At 42.2% G+C, this 16,952-nt stretch overlaps 1 protein-coding gene across 1 annotated transcript; it reads right to left on the reverse strand.

Annotated features, from left to right (window-relative positions):
- Positions 1 to 3,753: 3,753 nt before the first annotated feature.
- Positions 3,754 to 16,952, reverse strand: LOC118563478 (ralA-binding protein 1-like). The gene is made up of 9 exons (XM_036138500.1): positions 16,663 to 16,952; positions 11,974 to 12,405; positions 10,768 to 11,117; positions 8,719 to 8,880; positions 7,383 to 7,514; positions 6,315 to 6,425; positions 6,102 to 6,223; positions 5,901 to 6,021; positions 3,754 to 4,947 (listed from the first exon to the last, which is right to left on the reverse strand). Exons 1-9 carry the CDS (start codon positions 16,910 to 16,912, stop codon positions 4,636 to 4,638), a joined length of 1,992 nt encoding a protein of 663 aa, XP_035994393.1. The 5' UTR covers positions 16,913 to 16,952; the 3' UTR covers positions 3,754 to 4,635.

The raw sequence follows: 16,952 nt of genomic DNA on the forward strand, positions 1-16,952 counted from the left end.
TCAGCGTGTCGCTTCAGAAAAGTAACACTTCCGGCTGAGCTTTTCAATATAAAACAGCTTTCACTGCTAACATTTTCAAACAGAGGTCTACAGTTCATTTATTAAAACTTTAATTTTACAAAATCCACCCAATTCTTAAAAGTGATACTCACTGAGCGAAAAATTTCAAGCCTTTTTGTAATTTTAATGATTATGGCTTGCAAATACCATTGTGAAAAAAGTTAAAACCCCCAATTAATTAACTTTAAACACCTCCAAAATGGTTCCTGAGTATCTAAATGGTCTCGCTCTGAGTCAGCAGGCTACACAATCATGAGGAAGACTGGTAACTGGGCAGATGTCCAGAAAACTGTCACTGACATCCTCTACAATGAGTGTAAGCCATAACAGGTTGGTCACAGCCGGGTTCTGTATCCAAGCAAATTCATAGAAAGTTGAGTGGAAGGAAAAAGTGTAGCAGGAACATGTGCACCAACGACAAGACACATGCCGGAGGTTTTCCTTCACGTTAATGGGGAGTTTTTCTTCCCACTGTCGCTTCATGCTTGCTCAGTATGAGGGATTGCAGCAAAGCCATGTACAATGCAGACGACTCTCCCTGTGGCTCTACACTTCTCCAGGAGTGAATGCTGCTTGTCAAGACTTGATGCAATCAGCTGGTTTCCTTATATAGGAAATTTTTTGAACAATCTGTATAATCTGACCCAGTCTGTATAATATGATTGAACTTCACTTTGTAAAGTGCCTTGAGATGACATGTTTCATGAATTGGCGCTATATAAATAAAATTGAATTGAATTGAATGGGCTATAGGCATTACATTCCATGCTTTAAGCCACTAGACAGAGTTCAAAACCATGTTACCTGGATTAAGGAGAAATAAAAAATAAAACAACTGGACAGTTCCTAAGTGGTCCAAAGTACTCTTTTCAGATGAAAGTAAAGTTTGCATATCATTCGGAAATCAATGTCCCAGAGTCTGGAGGAAGAGTGAGGCGCAGCATCCATGTTGGTTGACGTCCAGTGTGAAGTTTCTAGAGTCAGTGATGGTTTGGGGAGTTATGTCATCCACTGATATTGGTGCACTGGGTTTTCTGAAGTCCTCAGACAACCTTTTGCCAGGAAACTCTGGAGAACTTCACGAGCTTCATGGAGATGCTGGTTTAATTTTCCAGCAGGTTTTGGCACCTTCTCACGCTGCCAAAGGTACCAAAAGCTGGCTCAATGACAATGATGGCTCTTGTTTAGTCAGCAGACTGGACTGACCTGAACCCCATAGAGGATCAGTGGAGTATTGTAAAGCAGAAGATGGGGAAACACCAGAACCAACAACGCATTTGACCCTGAACGCCTCAGCAGAACCTCGAGCTGATGCCTCCATGGCACACCGCATGGATGCAGTAAGTCCTGAACTACCATTACATAAGTGCAAAGAAAGTAAAATACTTTCCAGAAGTCTGACACTTGTTTAAAATGCATTTTTTCACTTATCTGATGTGACGTTCTAATTTAAAAGTTATATAATGCTAAGATTATAATTACTTAAATCAGTACAAACATCCATTGACCCTTTCATGACCTCCTGAATGGTTCACCAAGGCTCTTTTGATGTGACCTCGGTGAGCTGCTTACTTCCCAGAAGGTTTTCCACTGTTGATTGTTTTTACTGCGGATAATGGCTCCCACCGTTGTTTTCTGCAGTCTCAATGCTTCAGGATCAGTTTTGTAGCACTTTTCAGACTGATCGATGTTCGTGGCCCTCTCTGATCATTAATTTGTTTAGATCAGGAGATGTGTGGCTTTTCAAGAACTTCCATCCTACTTCACGTTGTCCCAAGGGTCCAGCGTAAATGCCGTGAGTGCAACCAGTGAAATTGAATTCATCTCTGCATCTCTGTTAACTGTTAATTCACGATTTCAAAAACATGCTATTAGTTTTTCACACTGGGCCAGGTTGAAGCTTTTTCCCCCGAAAGAATGAAAACATTTGGAAAACCATGTTCAGCATTTACTTGTTATTGTTGGGTGATAGTAAAATTTGATGAATTTTATTTATATGGCACCAGCTCAGAACACGTCATCTCAAGGCACTTTACAAAGTCAAATTCAATCAAATCAAATAATACAGATTGGTCAAAAAGTTTCCTCTCTAAGGTAACCCAGCAGGTTGCATCAAGTCTCTCCAAGCAGCATTCACTCCTCCTGAAGGAGCGTAGAGCCTCAGGGACAGTCGTCTCCATTGTACATGGCTTTGCAGCAATCCCTCATATTGAGCATGCATGAAGCGACAGTGGAGAGGAAAACTCCCCATTAACAGGGAGGAAAACCTCCAGCAGAACCAGAACCAGGTTCAGTTTTAATGGTCATCTGCCTCGACCCACTGGGGCTTAGAGAAGACAGAGCAGAGACACAGAAAGCTCAGAAACACACATTGATCCAGGAGTACTTTCTATGTTAGATGGTAATGGCAGATTACCATCTTCCCTAGATGATGACACAGTTAACAGAACGCCAGACCAGGTGTACCTACTATGAAGATGGAAAAAGACAGATAACAAAAAGTCAAAAGTTGAAATAACAATAAACAATCCAAATTGGAGAACAGTAGGAGAACTCAGCAGAGTGAGAGAAATAGACCCTGATGTCCTCCAGTAGCCTAAGCCTATAGCAGCATAACTATAGAGGTAGCTCAGGGTAACATGAGCCACTCCAACTATAAGCTTTGTAAAAAAGGAAAGTTTTAAGATTAGTCTTAAAAGTAGACGGGGTGTCTGCCTCACGGACCAAAACTGGGAGTTGGTTCCACAGGAGAGGAGCCTGATAGCTAAAGGATCTGCCTCCCATTCTACTTTTAGAGACTCTAGGAACCACCAGCAGACCTGCAGTCTGAGAGCGAAGTGCTCTGTTAGGAACATACGGGGTAATCAGAGCTCTGATATATGATGGAGCTTGATTATTAATGGCTTTATACGTTAGAAGAAGAATTTTAAATTATGTTCTTGATTTAACAGGAAGTCAATGAAGGGAAGCTAAAATAGGAGAAATATTCCTCTTGATTTTTATCAGAACTCTTGCTGCAGCGCTTTGGATCAGCTGAAGGATCTAAAACATTTAAGTGTGACAGGAAAGGTAAGGACAAAGACATTTGTAAGCAGGAACTACTTTTTCCACAGCACTGCATACCTTAATGTTGGGGAGAAAAGTCTAAGCACTGTGGTTTTTCTAGTAGATTTCTGGGAAACTTGACAAAAAATACTTTTTACTTACAAATTAGGGCAGTGGTGTTATCTCAGTTTAGGATCACTCTCCAACACCCTTAAAAAAGGAACACTTTTATTTAAACTGGGACAAGGTATTTGAATAATGTGCTCTGGAAAGTGCTGACACTTTCATATAAAAAGCTAAACTTTTTAGGCCAAGAGCAAAAAAATAAATACATAAATAAATAAAAAATACACAGATCCAGATCAACACTTTATTCTTCACAGCATTAGTCTGTCTGCAACAGTCTGCTAAAAAAAAAGCTCCAAACAAAAGGAAAACAACCCCAGGAGAAGCTTTAGTGTCGGTTTCAGTCGTAGGATTAATACAGTTTATATCCAGCCGGTGACCAAAGCAGGGGCAGCCACACTAGGATCATCGCTACAAGTCAGCAACAATATAAAAATTAACATATGCGGACACAAGAGCTCATAATAAACTGTGTTTTGCAATGTTGCTCTAATATACAATAAAGAAAAGTCAGGCTGCGCCTTTGCTTAAAATTGCATTTAATCAATGACCGTCCTTCTGCAGGAGTCATGGATCCGTCATGAAATGATGGAACAGTTTCTCACATCTAGAATTATAACAGTTAAAAAAAAAATGCACACATTCAACATAAAACAACCCCACAGATGTGTCACGACGACATTAAACCTAAATCTGCAGGTTTCCTCGTCCGGAAACGGGAGCGAATGAGTGCACTTGTCTACGTTTTGCTGTGGTGGGATTAGGTTTTTCATTCAGTCGTCTGTTCCTCATTCTTCCAAAAAAAAAAAAAAACAGCAATAGATCTCTCTCTATATATAAAGCTTTAAATTAAACCATGGCATTTTATGAGCATTATATATATATATATATGTACAGACATCATGTTAGAATGATAGTAAAATTTAAAACGTAAAGATAGACCAATCATAAAATCCTTCAGCAATCAAAGAGCTTTATTTTGCATTCGTGGCTCTCCGGCATTTTGAGCTATGGCACAGTGGTCGGCGACGTCAAATTTCAGGGATAAACGGAGTTACAACAACAACAACATTATGTTTTGTGATGATTTCTTGATTTAATTACCAGTGAAAAATAAACTCTAATCTCTCTGACATCCACCCCGCTCCCTTCATTTTTTTTCCACCCTCTCCTCGTCATCCTTTCAACAGGCTTGGCACAGCAGATTTGAATAATATGGTCCCCGGGAGTCCCCACAGGAGGAGCCGCTCACCTGCGACAGCTGCTACTCTCTTCCTAAGGTGTGCTGTTCTGAACGGGGGGGAATGGGAGTCAGGATGCCACAGGGATGTTCATTAGCCCCCCTACTCCAGGTTCCTGTGGATCGTAAGCTACACTCGATCAGAGCCAGACGCCTCACCCATCTCACATGTTGGTGTCTCTCCTGTCTTTGCCCGGCGACGGCTTTGAAGGATCCTTCGGTGTCTTCCCGTTGGTCGGGGCAGGTGCGTCCCCGGCAGCGATGGCGGCGACAGCGGAGACGGAGCGTTTGGTTTGTTCCTCGCTGCGGGCCTCCGGGCTCGGCTGGGTGGGAGGAACCGGCTCGGCGGGGGGAGAGACGGTCCGTTCCTGCTGCTGCTGCTGCTTGTGGCTCTGCAGCAGGCGGAGCTGGACTCGGAGCTCCAGGATGGCTTCCTGCTCCTCGTGGATGGCCTGGTTCAGGTGGGTGTTCTTGTTCTGCGGGGGATCAACGAGGCTACTTTACGAAAACCGAGAAAGGAGCGAATTTCCAACATGTTTCATCAGGATTTTAATGCGACGGATGAAACTGGAGGCGGTGCACAGTTTGTGTGAAGTGGAAGGAAAACGCTAACCTGACAACAGCCAGACGCATGTCTCGCTCCGCCTAGCTCCACTCACATCCATCTGGGACCTCTCCATAGGAATTGCCTTTATTGAAGGCTGGGCCTTATCAAAAATTCTTGCATATGATTGGATAAGCTACTTGTCTGTCATCTTTATCGACGTGCTATTTCAACCAGTCACACCGAAGCTAACCCGTGACGCTGATGAGAGCGACGCAGAGAAAAAAAACCGCACGCGTTTTATTGACAGTGAGCTGACAGGAAGAGGGGCAAAGACAGGCGGCAAAGCGCCGCGGGTCAGAGTCGATCCCGGGTGGACCGCGTCGAGGACTAAAGGCCTCCTAACATGGTTCATGCTAACCGCTAACGGTTAGCGGCTAACCGCTCATTAGCGGCTAACCGCTTGCCAAATCCGGTCGGGAGAAGGGCGAAAAAAACATCGTTTCCACCAACAAAAGCCTTCAGAGCCGTTCTCTGATGTTCTTTTAATGAAACAATATTAGGTAGATTGGACAACACGGAAGAAATAGCAGCATCAATGCTAACGCTTGCTTCCTCGATGCGAGCCGCCATTGTTGTTGGAATTTCACGGTCGCTTCGCCGCTACGTCACATCCATGAAACACCCGCTCTGCGTCCTGATTGGCCAGACCATAAATTTTGTTGGGGAAATCACTTTCAATGGGCGATGTCCCAGATGTATGTGAGTGGAGCTAGGCGGAGCGAGACATACATCTGGCTGTTGTCAGGTTAGGAAAATGCCGCATTGGTTTGTCAAACAGAAATCAGCGAAACCATTTAACGTGGGACCGCTAGTTCACCTCACCTCTAGTTCCTCGTTTTGCTTCTGCAGGTCTTCCAGTATCATCTGCAGCTCTTCCTCATCTTCACTCTCGCTTTCACTGTCCGAGGAGTACTCCTCCGTCTCGCTGCGACCCTGCTGCCGACTGGTGAGGAACGCGCCCGGCGTTACTACCTCATAACCACGGCGACTGCGTTAAAGCGATCCTCCGTTTCCCTCTCTTACCTCTGGATGTCTGCGATTTCCGCCCTCAGCCTCTCGATTTCTTCCTTCTCCGTGGCAATCTGTCTCCGTAACACCTGTTCGAGAGCGATCAGCTCCTCCTGCTCCGTCAGAATCTCGTTCTCCTGTGATCAGCCAGAAGAAGTTATGGATTAAAAGGCAGAATCCACCGGGATAGGGTTGATTTCATCACGTTTAGGTGTAAAAATGAGTCACCTGTGCTAAAAGCAGGTTGATAACTTCCTCTTCGTTCTCAGTCATTTCCTCTTTGGACACGTCTTCCTTTGAGAGACTGGCTATTTCTTGTGCTATCTTAGTCTCGCACTCCTGAAACGGCACAGATGGAAAAACGACACAGCGGCTGTCAGAACAGGCAGATCCAGGATCAGTCAGTCCAGTCAGTGGGAGGAAGACAAAGTAACCTCCATTAGGGAATAAAAGGTGACAAGTGTGTGTCGCCTTATTTTCAATCAACACATCACAACAGTTATCGTATTTTTCAGACTATAAGGCGTACTTAAAATCCTTAAATCTTCTAAAAGCCTTACATATGATTACCATTGTGCTTAAAAATCTGTTAAAATGTGTAAGTACGACTCTGGTTAGCAAAGAAGCCGCTCCACTCAATCGATACTCGGAGCGTTACGGTAAACTGTGTCACTACCTGATAGGACCCCTGAGCTGTCTATAATACTGCCTGACTGTAATGTCGAAACTAGAAGTACGGCCCAGCATAAACCTAGTAAGTTAATTTAATATAAAAGTTACGCTTATTTTGGCTTTATGTTAGAAACAGGGCAGTTTAGTCCAGCTACTCTGTCCTCCCAACAGAGACGGATAGCTCTCCCTCTCAGGAGAGATCTCTGTACGCGGAGAGGTGCACTGCAAAAAGGGAAGTAAAAGTAAGTAAAGTTTTCTTCAAATTAGTATATTTTTCCTTGATTTGTGCAGCTAAATAAGACTATTTGCTAATGGAATGAATAATTTACCCTTAAAATAGGATAATTAGATATCCACTACTTGAAATAAGATGGTGGATTATTTTAAATGCAAAAATCGTATTCACTTGGAAGAATATTTAATACGCCTTATGGTCCGGAAAAATACGGTACTGATGAAAACAATTAAAATCATGCGGCTGTACATGTTTACAATGAATAAATCTGAATCTAGAAACACGGCGACAGCAAATCAGCAGAAGACACGAGGAGCTATGAGCCTGTTGTGTGGTTTTATGCCTCCCTGTTTATTCCTCCACACATGACGTGCGAGTGGGAACATTACCTGCCGCTTGGCCTCCCTCAGCTTGCGTTTGAGAGCGGTGAGGATTCTCTGAACCTCCCAGAGTCGCTCCTCCTTGGACAGGTCCTTGACGCCTGCCTGCAGGTCTCTGTGCAGGCAGTTCAACAGGAACTCCTGAACACAGACACCTTTATGTCCGCGGGTTCTGTTCCCAGATCAGTGAGCGTGAGCAGGAGTCAAACACTTAAACTCAACCAACAACTGGAACAACAATAAGTCAGGGATGCTACAAATGTTTCATTTCAAAACTGCAAACTTATCCAGACTAATTTCTTCATTGGCTTTTATAGCATTGTGAAAACATTTGAGCAGAAACTTATCTGTAGGTTTCACAAATTGAGAAACAACGCAGAGTCTGGTGTAGAACCATTTCACTGCTATTTTAACCACTTGGACCGGCTCCAAAATCTGTAGCCTCTGCCTAATAAGCCCTGGACTATCCTACAAGAATCTGCAAAGCACAGCTGCTGAACTTTGCCAACTTTATCGTTATTAAAAAGTGTTTTACTTTAACTAGGCCCAGTTTTAAGACCACATGTCCAGTTCCACAATTTAAAGCCGTGTAAAATCCAAAATACTAATGAAGTTGACTTTTTAATTCAAGTGCATTCTGTAAATAAGTCATAAAAAAAAAAACTAAATACAGTTCCATAACATTATAAAATGGTGAAGAGTTGCAAATAAATGATTAAGAATGCTATATAACATAAATCAATATAAAAAAAATGACTGCATTGATTAATATTATTAGATTTCAAAAAGTAAATACAAGGATATTTATACATGTTTAGATTTTTTTTGTAGGAACCCTGCTAAGCATCCAAGAAAATGTCTTATAAAGACCTATACGCTGTTCTTTAATACGCAGTAATGTAATAGTTGGGTGAAGAAAGAAAAATGTGTCCAAAAACGAGTTTAGATGCAAATAATCAGAAATATTAACAGAGATTTTAAAGTATTTAGTGATAAAAAAAAGAAAATACATGAAAATATTTGCGAAGATGTGCAGGAGCACTGCCCTGTGTCTCGGCACAGCTTGATGAAGCTTTAAAAAAAACAATCAACAGCTGATAAAAGTTCAACTTTAATGCATTTCACATTTTGTCCTAAGCTTTTCTTGCATTTCTACCTTTTCCAGCCATGCAACACACAACATTTAGAGTTTTTTCATCCAGTTGTTTGCGTCGACCTTCACAGATTAATACATGCTTGTGTAATCTTGTTCCATTGTTTTTAAGAGAGGAAATAAAAAACATCATTTTCACAATGGTTAGAAAACGAGCGAATAAAAACCGGCCAGTGCTGGACTGACACTAACCTGCCGCCGGATTTCCTCCTTGATGTTCTCCTGGGTCTCGGGCAGAGCTGGCATGGTTGCCATGTTGGACCAGCGGAGCGGCCGCACCACCGGCTTCAGGACAACGTCTCCGAAGAGCTCTTTCACGTGGGTAAAGAAGATGTAGAGGACACGGTTCCCGATCTAGAGGGAAGGAGAACGCATCAGCAGAGTAAAAAGCAGGAAGACACGGTTTCCACCCTGCAGCTGAAACGTTTCTGGAGCAGTTCCTCTACAGCAGCCTGCTCCATATTTACATATTTACGTGTCCTCGTTCCACTAGTGCTGGATACCTCCATGTTTATTTAACGGATGTGTTTTTGGCTCAGAGTGAGTTGAACAGATGAATCCTATGGGGATAAATTAGCTGCACTAAAAACTGGGCCAGGGTTTCACAGACGAACTCACCGCTTGAACCAATGAAAACTTGGTTAACGTGTTGCTAGGGGAATGCTCGGATTTTTAGTGTCACCACTCCACACCTTTCCAGGTTCAAAGTCCTGGACTTTTATGTTCTTTTATAAGCTTAATGTTTAAAAAAAAGGAATTAATGATACATGAACATACTGTAGATATGGAAGCTGCAACAACCACAGGGAGGGTGGATAGATGATGAATGACCCAATGGATTGATGGACGAGCACACATGCATGAATGCATACATGGAAGGATAAACGGATGAGAACGAACCGATGAATTGATAGATGGTTAAATGAATGAATGCATTAATGGGTGTTTTAGATCGATGGGAGATTAATTCAAAATGCACACATTTCTAGACCACTCTTCCAGGGTTTATACAGGAATGAGGAACGCTAATTTATTGCTCTTTTAATGCTCTTAGAAATAATTTTAATGCCATTAACAAGTACCCATGACTCTAGTATATATATATATATATATATATATATATATATATATATATATATATATATATATATATATATCCCTTGCAGCTGATCTGTGGCTGTCCCTGTCCGACTTCATGTGAGATCGTAAAGCATTGACACCTTTTTTTTTTTTTTTTTTTTTTTTTTTTTTTTACAAACACGGCAAAAACCTTCGTCATCTTTACCGTCGACAGGCAGCAGCCATGTCCCGAATTCCTCGTTTTCCCTTCACTTTTGTTAAAATTTGCATTTTCCCCCATTCTCTAGCTCTTTCTCCGCCTCAAGCTTCTTTTCCGAACATCGTAAAAAGTACTGATTCAGGGTGTTTGGTTCCGCGCAAACACGCTGAATCAGTTATATCTGATATAATATATTTGACGAAACTGTTTTTATGAATGTATTTTTTTAGAAAAAAAAAATAAACCGTTTTAAATGCCGCCGATAATTACATTTAATGAATTTTAATGCCAATTAAGGCCTTTTAACAGGGTTCCTACAGCATAAGGCAAGTTAAATGCAAGACTTTTTAATGCCACTTGAAATAAAAAGTTAAGACCAACTTCACGATAAACAAGATAAACCTGGTTGCAACAACTTCCCCCAAATGTTTATTTTAACATAAACCATTACTTTCTGGCCCAGTAGACATGTTTAAAAATTTTAAAAACATTCCATATAGGAAGAAAAAAAAAAAAAAAACACAAATTACAGATATATTTTTTAACAACTACTGAACTGAATTCACAAACTTTGTTTTGTTCCCTACTAAAATAAACTATAAATCAGTTTTAAAAACCACAACATAACCAGTGCCAACAGTTTTTATTGGTTCCGCTATCGTGACGGAACCAATAATGGTTACATTGAGCCGTTCGGTAAATTTAAAAAATTATAATTGTGTCAATTATTTTACTGTTTGGTAAGGATTACAAAAATAAAATCCTATTTATGACCTGGTAACAATTTTAAGACCTAAGAAAGACTGATTTAAGACATTTTAATGCCAATTGAGGCCTTGGTTTTATATTACAGAATTCAATGCCTTTTAAGACTTTTTAAGGATCCGCAGGAACCCTGTTTTAATGACTTTTAATGACCCACGGAAGCCCTGTCTTCCTCCTGCAGTAGTTTAGCTGCTGACCTGGATGGTCGGGTTGAGGACGATGGAGATGTTCTGGATGTTCATCTTGGTGTCGGCCTCCCTGGCGATGACGTGGTCCATGTGCGTGACGAGCCAGGAGAGGAGCAGCCGGCTCTGCGGCGGCACCTCGGCCAGCAGCTTGTGAAACTCCGCCACCTTCTCCGCCTCGGCTGGCCGTCCGCAGGCGTCCTCGAAGCGCTGCGCCAGCTCTCGACTCAGCAGGTTCTCCGGCAGCTCGCGCAGGTACTGCTTCAGCAGGCTGGCGACCGTGTGGGGGTCGTACTCCTCCAGGCAGGGACACTCCTCCCGGTCGTAAGCCGCTTTCAGCTCGTCCACCTTGGACTTCATCCCTGGCGAGGAGAGATGACGAACAATTCATCGCATTTTCAATATAATCGTGATTTTAAAAAAACGCAATTTCCAAATCTCAGAGGTCTGCAATTTTTGGCTATGTAACAATTATGGAATTAGACTCGTCCATTAGGTGTCAGTAAAATGTTTAAAGTGGGTTTGCCTCCTCATGGAAGTGAAGACAGTTGCAGCAGTGAGATAAACTAATTTTATTACTTGTTTTAGAGTTTATATAATCATACATAGCATTAAGTACAGGTCAATCAGTTTAATACATAGACTTGCTTGTTGGTGGGAATAATATTCTGATCAATAGAAACATTAAAAGTTCATATTTAAAATAGTCCTTGTTTACAAACATCTTTATTTAGAGGCCATTTTTGTTGCTTGTGGTTAATGCGGAGAAAAGTCAAAATTGCAATTTTGATTGAAATATATTGTAGGCAGAACACAATCATTTCTGCTCCAAATTTAGATGCTGTGGGTCTTTTAGCAACTAATCCACATGGCGAGGATACAAATTGATGTGTTGTTTGTATATATTTTAAAACACATGATAAATTAAACTGGGGGAAAAAAAAAAATCGCAATTCGATTATTTTCCAAAATCGTTCAGCCCTAGACGAAGGTTAATGTTTTTAATGCTTTTCCCCTCACGAGATGAATTAAAAAAAAGCACGTTTGAGATGTTTGTTTCTTTCCACTGTCACCACATGCTTGCTCAGAAGGGAAGGCTCTCCAGCCGGTGATGGAAAGCGACAGACTAGGCTTCCTTAAGCAGACAACGTTCTGATTACTGGCCTTTTAAACTGAACCGTCTCCATAACAGAAGGGATTTTATTAAATAAATCATACCTGAGACCCTATAGATGCCCTCACACTTCATGCCGTAGCTCTCGATGTAGTCCACACATTCCCTGAAGATGGCCGGCAGCTGGATGCCGTCATACAGAGCGGTCCTCTTCACGGCTTCAGCCAGCGGAGCGCCGAAGATGGGTCTCACTGTCGGAGTCTCCACCGGCACCGGCTCCGCCTCCGAGGCCGGCTTTTTCTTCTTCTTCTTCTCCTTCCACTGTTTGACCACGTCGGCGGCGGTCAAGTCCTTGGACTTCTTCTCCTTGGCCTTGTCCTCTTTGGGGCCTTTCTCCTTCACCTTGAAGTCCTTCTCCTTCTTCTTGGAGAAGCTGGGCTTCTTGAACACGTGGATCCCCTTGGAGCGCTTCATCTTGGACGGGCTCTCCGCCTCGTCCGCCGAGCTGTCCTCCTGGAAGGCGGCGTATCCCTCGGCTGTGAGGAAAGGTTACAAACGGGGTTAAATCTGAGATGAGAAAAAAAAAAAAAAAAAGAAAACACCCTTATCTTCCTCCAACAGCAAAACTACGATAGCGGCGCGACAGAAACAGGAAGAGGGACGAGAGAGAGAGAAGACGGCAGAGAATGGGGACAGGGAAAAGAGGTCAGCCGCTGATTTAGCACAGCTCCCACAGCACCTCTCCTCTCTAAACCCGACAGTTCAGCTCCATTCCCAGCCAGCGGACTCTGCTCTGCTGCGGGAATCAAAGCGTCGTCTGCGATGCACCTTCCCTGGGAACCGGCCGCCGCCCTCCTTTTCTCTCTCTCACCGGGCACCAAGGTGGGAGCTAAATCTAAATCCAGATGTGGAAAAATGATGACACAGGGCGGACAACGGCGGAAAACGGCCCACGCCGTGGGCGAGGCCAGGATGGACGGGTGGAAACCTCTCTTATCTGTTTTCCTAAATGCGGCGCGTTGTCGTATCAATGATGCGCAGCGCCGTGCAAAAAGGGTTTTGAGTCCAGCGCCTGGTTTCTGTCAACGTCGCCTTGAAGCGGCCGGACTTTCTTCTTCTGATCAATAGTTCAGGGTTCCTACAGCGTAAGGCAAGTTAAATTCAAGACTTTTTAAGACCTTTTAATGCCACTTGAAATAAAAAGTTAAGACCAACTTCACGATAAACAAGATAAACCTGGTTGCGACAACTTCACCCAAATGTTTATTTTAACATAAACCATTACTTTTTGGCCCAGTAGACATGTTTAACATTTTGAAAAACATTCCATGTAGGAAGAAAGCTAAAAAACACAAATTACAGATATATTTTTAACAACTACTGAACTGAATTCACAAACTTTGTTTTGTTCCCTACTAAAATAAACTATAAATCAGTTTTAAAACCACAACATAACCAGTGCCAACTCTTTTACGCAGCTATGGTCCAGCCGCAACCGTTTTTATTTGTTCCGCTATCGGGACGGAACCAATAATTGTTAAATTGAGCCGTTCGGTAAATTAAAAAATATATAATTGTATCAATTATTTTACCGTTTGGTAAGGATTACAAAAATAAAATCCTATTTATGACATGGTAACAATTTTAAGACCTAAGAACGACTAATTTAAGACATTTTAATGCCAATTAAGGCCTTAGTTTTATAATACAGAATTCAATGCCTTTTAAGACTTTTTAAGGATCCGCGGGAACCCTGATAGTTGGTCAGGCTTTCTGACGGTATTCAACGTTTTCTCTGCAGTCTGGCAGATTTAATAAACGTGAACTAAAAAAAAAAAAAGAGAAATAAATAAGAATAAATCACAAAAGCACATTTTTGCCAGCTGCTATCCTCTTATCCCACAACGGGTCGCGAGGGAAACAGATCCAGGAGGGAAACCCAGACCTTCCTCTCCGCGGCGACATCCTCAGGTCAGACAGGATGAATTATGGGATGTCGTACCCAGAACCCCCAACCAAACCACCTCAATTAACTCATTTGTATGTGGAGATGCAGCGGCCCTACTTTGAGCCCCATCCCTGATAACCTGAACGCGGCCACCCTCTGGAGGGAGCTCTTTTCGCCTCCATGCATCCAGGATCTTGTTCTTTTAGTCATGATCCAGACCTCATGACTGTAGCTGAGCTCAGGAATGCAGACGGCCCGATAAATCTGCCGTCGTTACTGCAGAAACCCCCGTCCGTCTCTCCATCTCAGCTTCCATTAAATAATTACACACTTTTTAAGCGTGAGAAATGCAGAACAAATGAGAAGCTAGCGGTCACGCTGGAGACTTTACAGTTTTCAATCACTGGTCTTCCCTGAAAAAGTTGTATTCATCTGGTCTTTGCCTCACAGAGTCATACAGTGACTGCTGGTAGGACTTGTTGCCTTGCAGCAAGAAGGTTCTGGGTTGAAATCCTGGCCTGGCCTGCTTTCTCCAATTGCTTATGTCGGTCCTCTCTGTCACACCAAAAACATGCATGCAAGGCTAATAAGTCCCTCTAAACTTAACCTAAGATCTTATGCTGCGTTAAAAAGCCGCCCAGAGTTTCACCGCCTCCTGCAGGAGCTGCGCCCTGAGCAGTTTGACGACCCGCTGACTAGGGCTGGGCGATAAATCGATTTAATCGATTAATTCGAATTTACAATTCTTTAAGATTTCATTTTTGGAAAATCTGGATTTTATTTTGCCAATACACTCATTGGGTTTCCATGAAGAGAACAGCATGTGATGCTGGATATATGTTTAGGCAAATGTATTGTCAAAATATTGTTAAGTGGAGACTTTTTTTTTACCATAATACGAGGTACTTCATTTACTTATTTACTTTTTTTTAAACTTAGTTTGAAGTTCACAAGTGCAGTGAATCCTGTTCTTAGCTCAATGTTTAATACCACTAGCAGCAAATGTTTTGTTATATTTTCATTGTTTATAATGGCATGGCTGCCGTCTTGTTTTACAAGCATGTTTCACGGTTTGTTTTTAGTTGCACTTTGAATTCAGGTCAACTCCCTGACGAAATGCTTGACATAAAAGCAAGGTTTTAAAGTAATTTCTTTAATTTCTTTTTATGAAACAAAAAGGAGGAAAAAACTCGATTAATCAGATTTGGTATGATAAAATCGGAGATTTAATTTTTAATCCATATCGCCCAGACCTACTGCTGACCGGCATCAGTGACCGCATCTCCAGCCAGGACAATCTGTCCATCTGTCTCAGGTTAGCGGACATCATTCAGGAGGCTTGATGTTTGCATGTATCAGTGATAAGAAGTAAAAAATAATAATAATAAATTGTTCCCTTTGGGAAAATCCACCCTTATGACACATAACGGACTCTGTGATTGGTTGATGCTCCGCGTCTACCTGCAAAAGTTCAGATTTTCCGATTACTGCGTCGGTCGCTCTACAGGCGCTTAACGTGCGTCAAGCCAGACGTGCAGCGCTAACCGCGTGGAAACTTCAGAGATTTAGACGTCTCGAAGCCGCTGGAGGCGCGTCCGCTACAGACCCTGCAGTAGGGCTGAACAATTAATCGCATTTTCAATATAATCGTGATTTAAAATAACGCAATTTCCAAATCGCAGAGTCTGCAATTTTTGGCTATGTAACAATCAGGGAATTAGACACATCCATTAGGTGTTGGTAAAAGATAGACAACAAGCTTGTATGAAACAGTGTCACTGCTTTTAAATTGTTTTTATTGTTTTATATTTGTGCATATGTATTAATTGGTTTATTTTTGTAACCAGGTTGTAGTGTTTTTGCAGATTTCTGCCCAGGTCCCCCTTGAAAATGAGATCCAGATCTCAACGGGGTTTACCTGGTTAAATAAAGGAAAAAAAAAAAAAAAAAAAAAAAAAAAAAAAAAAAAAAAAAAAAAAAAAAAATCTTTAAAGTGGGTTTGCCTCCACATGGAAGGGAAGACAGTTGCAGCAGTGAGATAATCTAATTTTATTACTTGTTTTAGAGTTTATATAATCATACAAAGCATTAAGTACAGGTCAATCAGTTTAATACATAGACTTGCTTGTTGGTTGCACTTTATGTTCAACAAGGATTGATGTCCAATTAAATTAAAAGCTGTTCTTTTGAATAATATTCTGATGAATAGAAACATTAAAAGTTCATATTTAAAATAGTCCTTGTTTACAAACATCTTTATTTAGAGGCCATTTTTGTTGCTTGTGGTTAATGTGGAGAAAAGTCAAAATTGCAATTTTGGTTGAAATATATTGTAGGCAGAACGCAATCATTTCTGCTCTGAGTTTAGATGCTGCGGGTCTTTTAGCAACTAATCCACATGGCGAGGAAACAAATTGATTTGTTGTTTGTATATATTTTGAAACACATGATAAATTAAACTGGAAAAAAAATCACATTAAATCACAATATTAAGAAAAAAAATCGCAATTAGATTATTTTACAAAATCGTCCAGCCCTACCCTGCAGGTAAACCAGACGCCGTGACTCTCGCAGCGCAGCATTGGTGTGTGCATGCACGGTTGTGTATCTTATGTGTCTCTGTGTCCACAAACAACTGCAGAGAGGCACAAGCCTGCAGAGATTGAGCAAGCGGTCTGGTGGATGAAAGTTCTCACGCGCCCAGACATTAAATCTGCACCTTAATAATTAATCACTGCCCTACCTGCAGCAGTAATTGCTGAGATTTAATTTAGCCTCAGAACGTTTGGCGGTTTTGCCCAAGGGAGAAGTATAATATGTGCCAGAGAGTAAAACGGCGTCTTACTCCTTTTCTCCTTCTTCTTGAACTTGTTTTTCTTCTTGCCGTGCTCCTTGTCGTCATCTGAGACGTACGGGTCGGGCGGCTCATGGTGATGTCCGTCGTGAGGCGGCGACGGCTCGCCCGTGCGGTACAGCCCCGGGAACTTGGTGGGGCTGATCTCCTCGGAGCTGGGGGTGCGGGCCACACCGCCCGGGTGATCGGCCCTGCGCTGCTCTGCAGGGCTGCTGCTGGGGGGCAGGAAGCACTCCGTCATGTTCTCTCTGGCCGTATCGCTCCACGGACCGCCGCGTCAC

The sequence above is a fragment of the Fundulus heteroclitus genome, chromosome 6, assembly GCF_011125445.2.
Source record: "Fundulus heteroclitus isolate FHET01 chromosome 6, MU-UCD_Fhet_4.1, whole genome shotgun sequence".
In the NCBI taxonomy this organism is placed as follows: Eukaryota; Metazoa; Chordata; class Actinopteri; order Cyprinodontiformes; family Fundulidae; genus Fundulus; species Fundulus heteroclitus.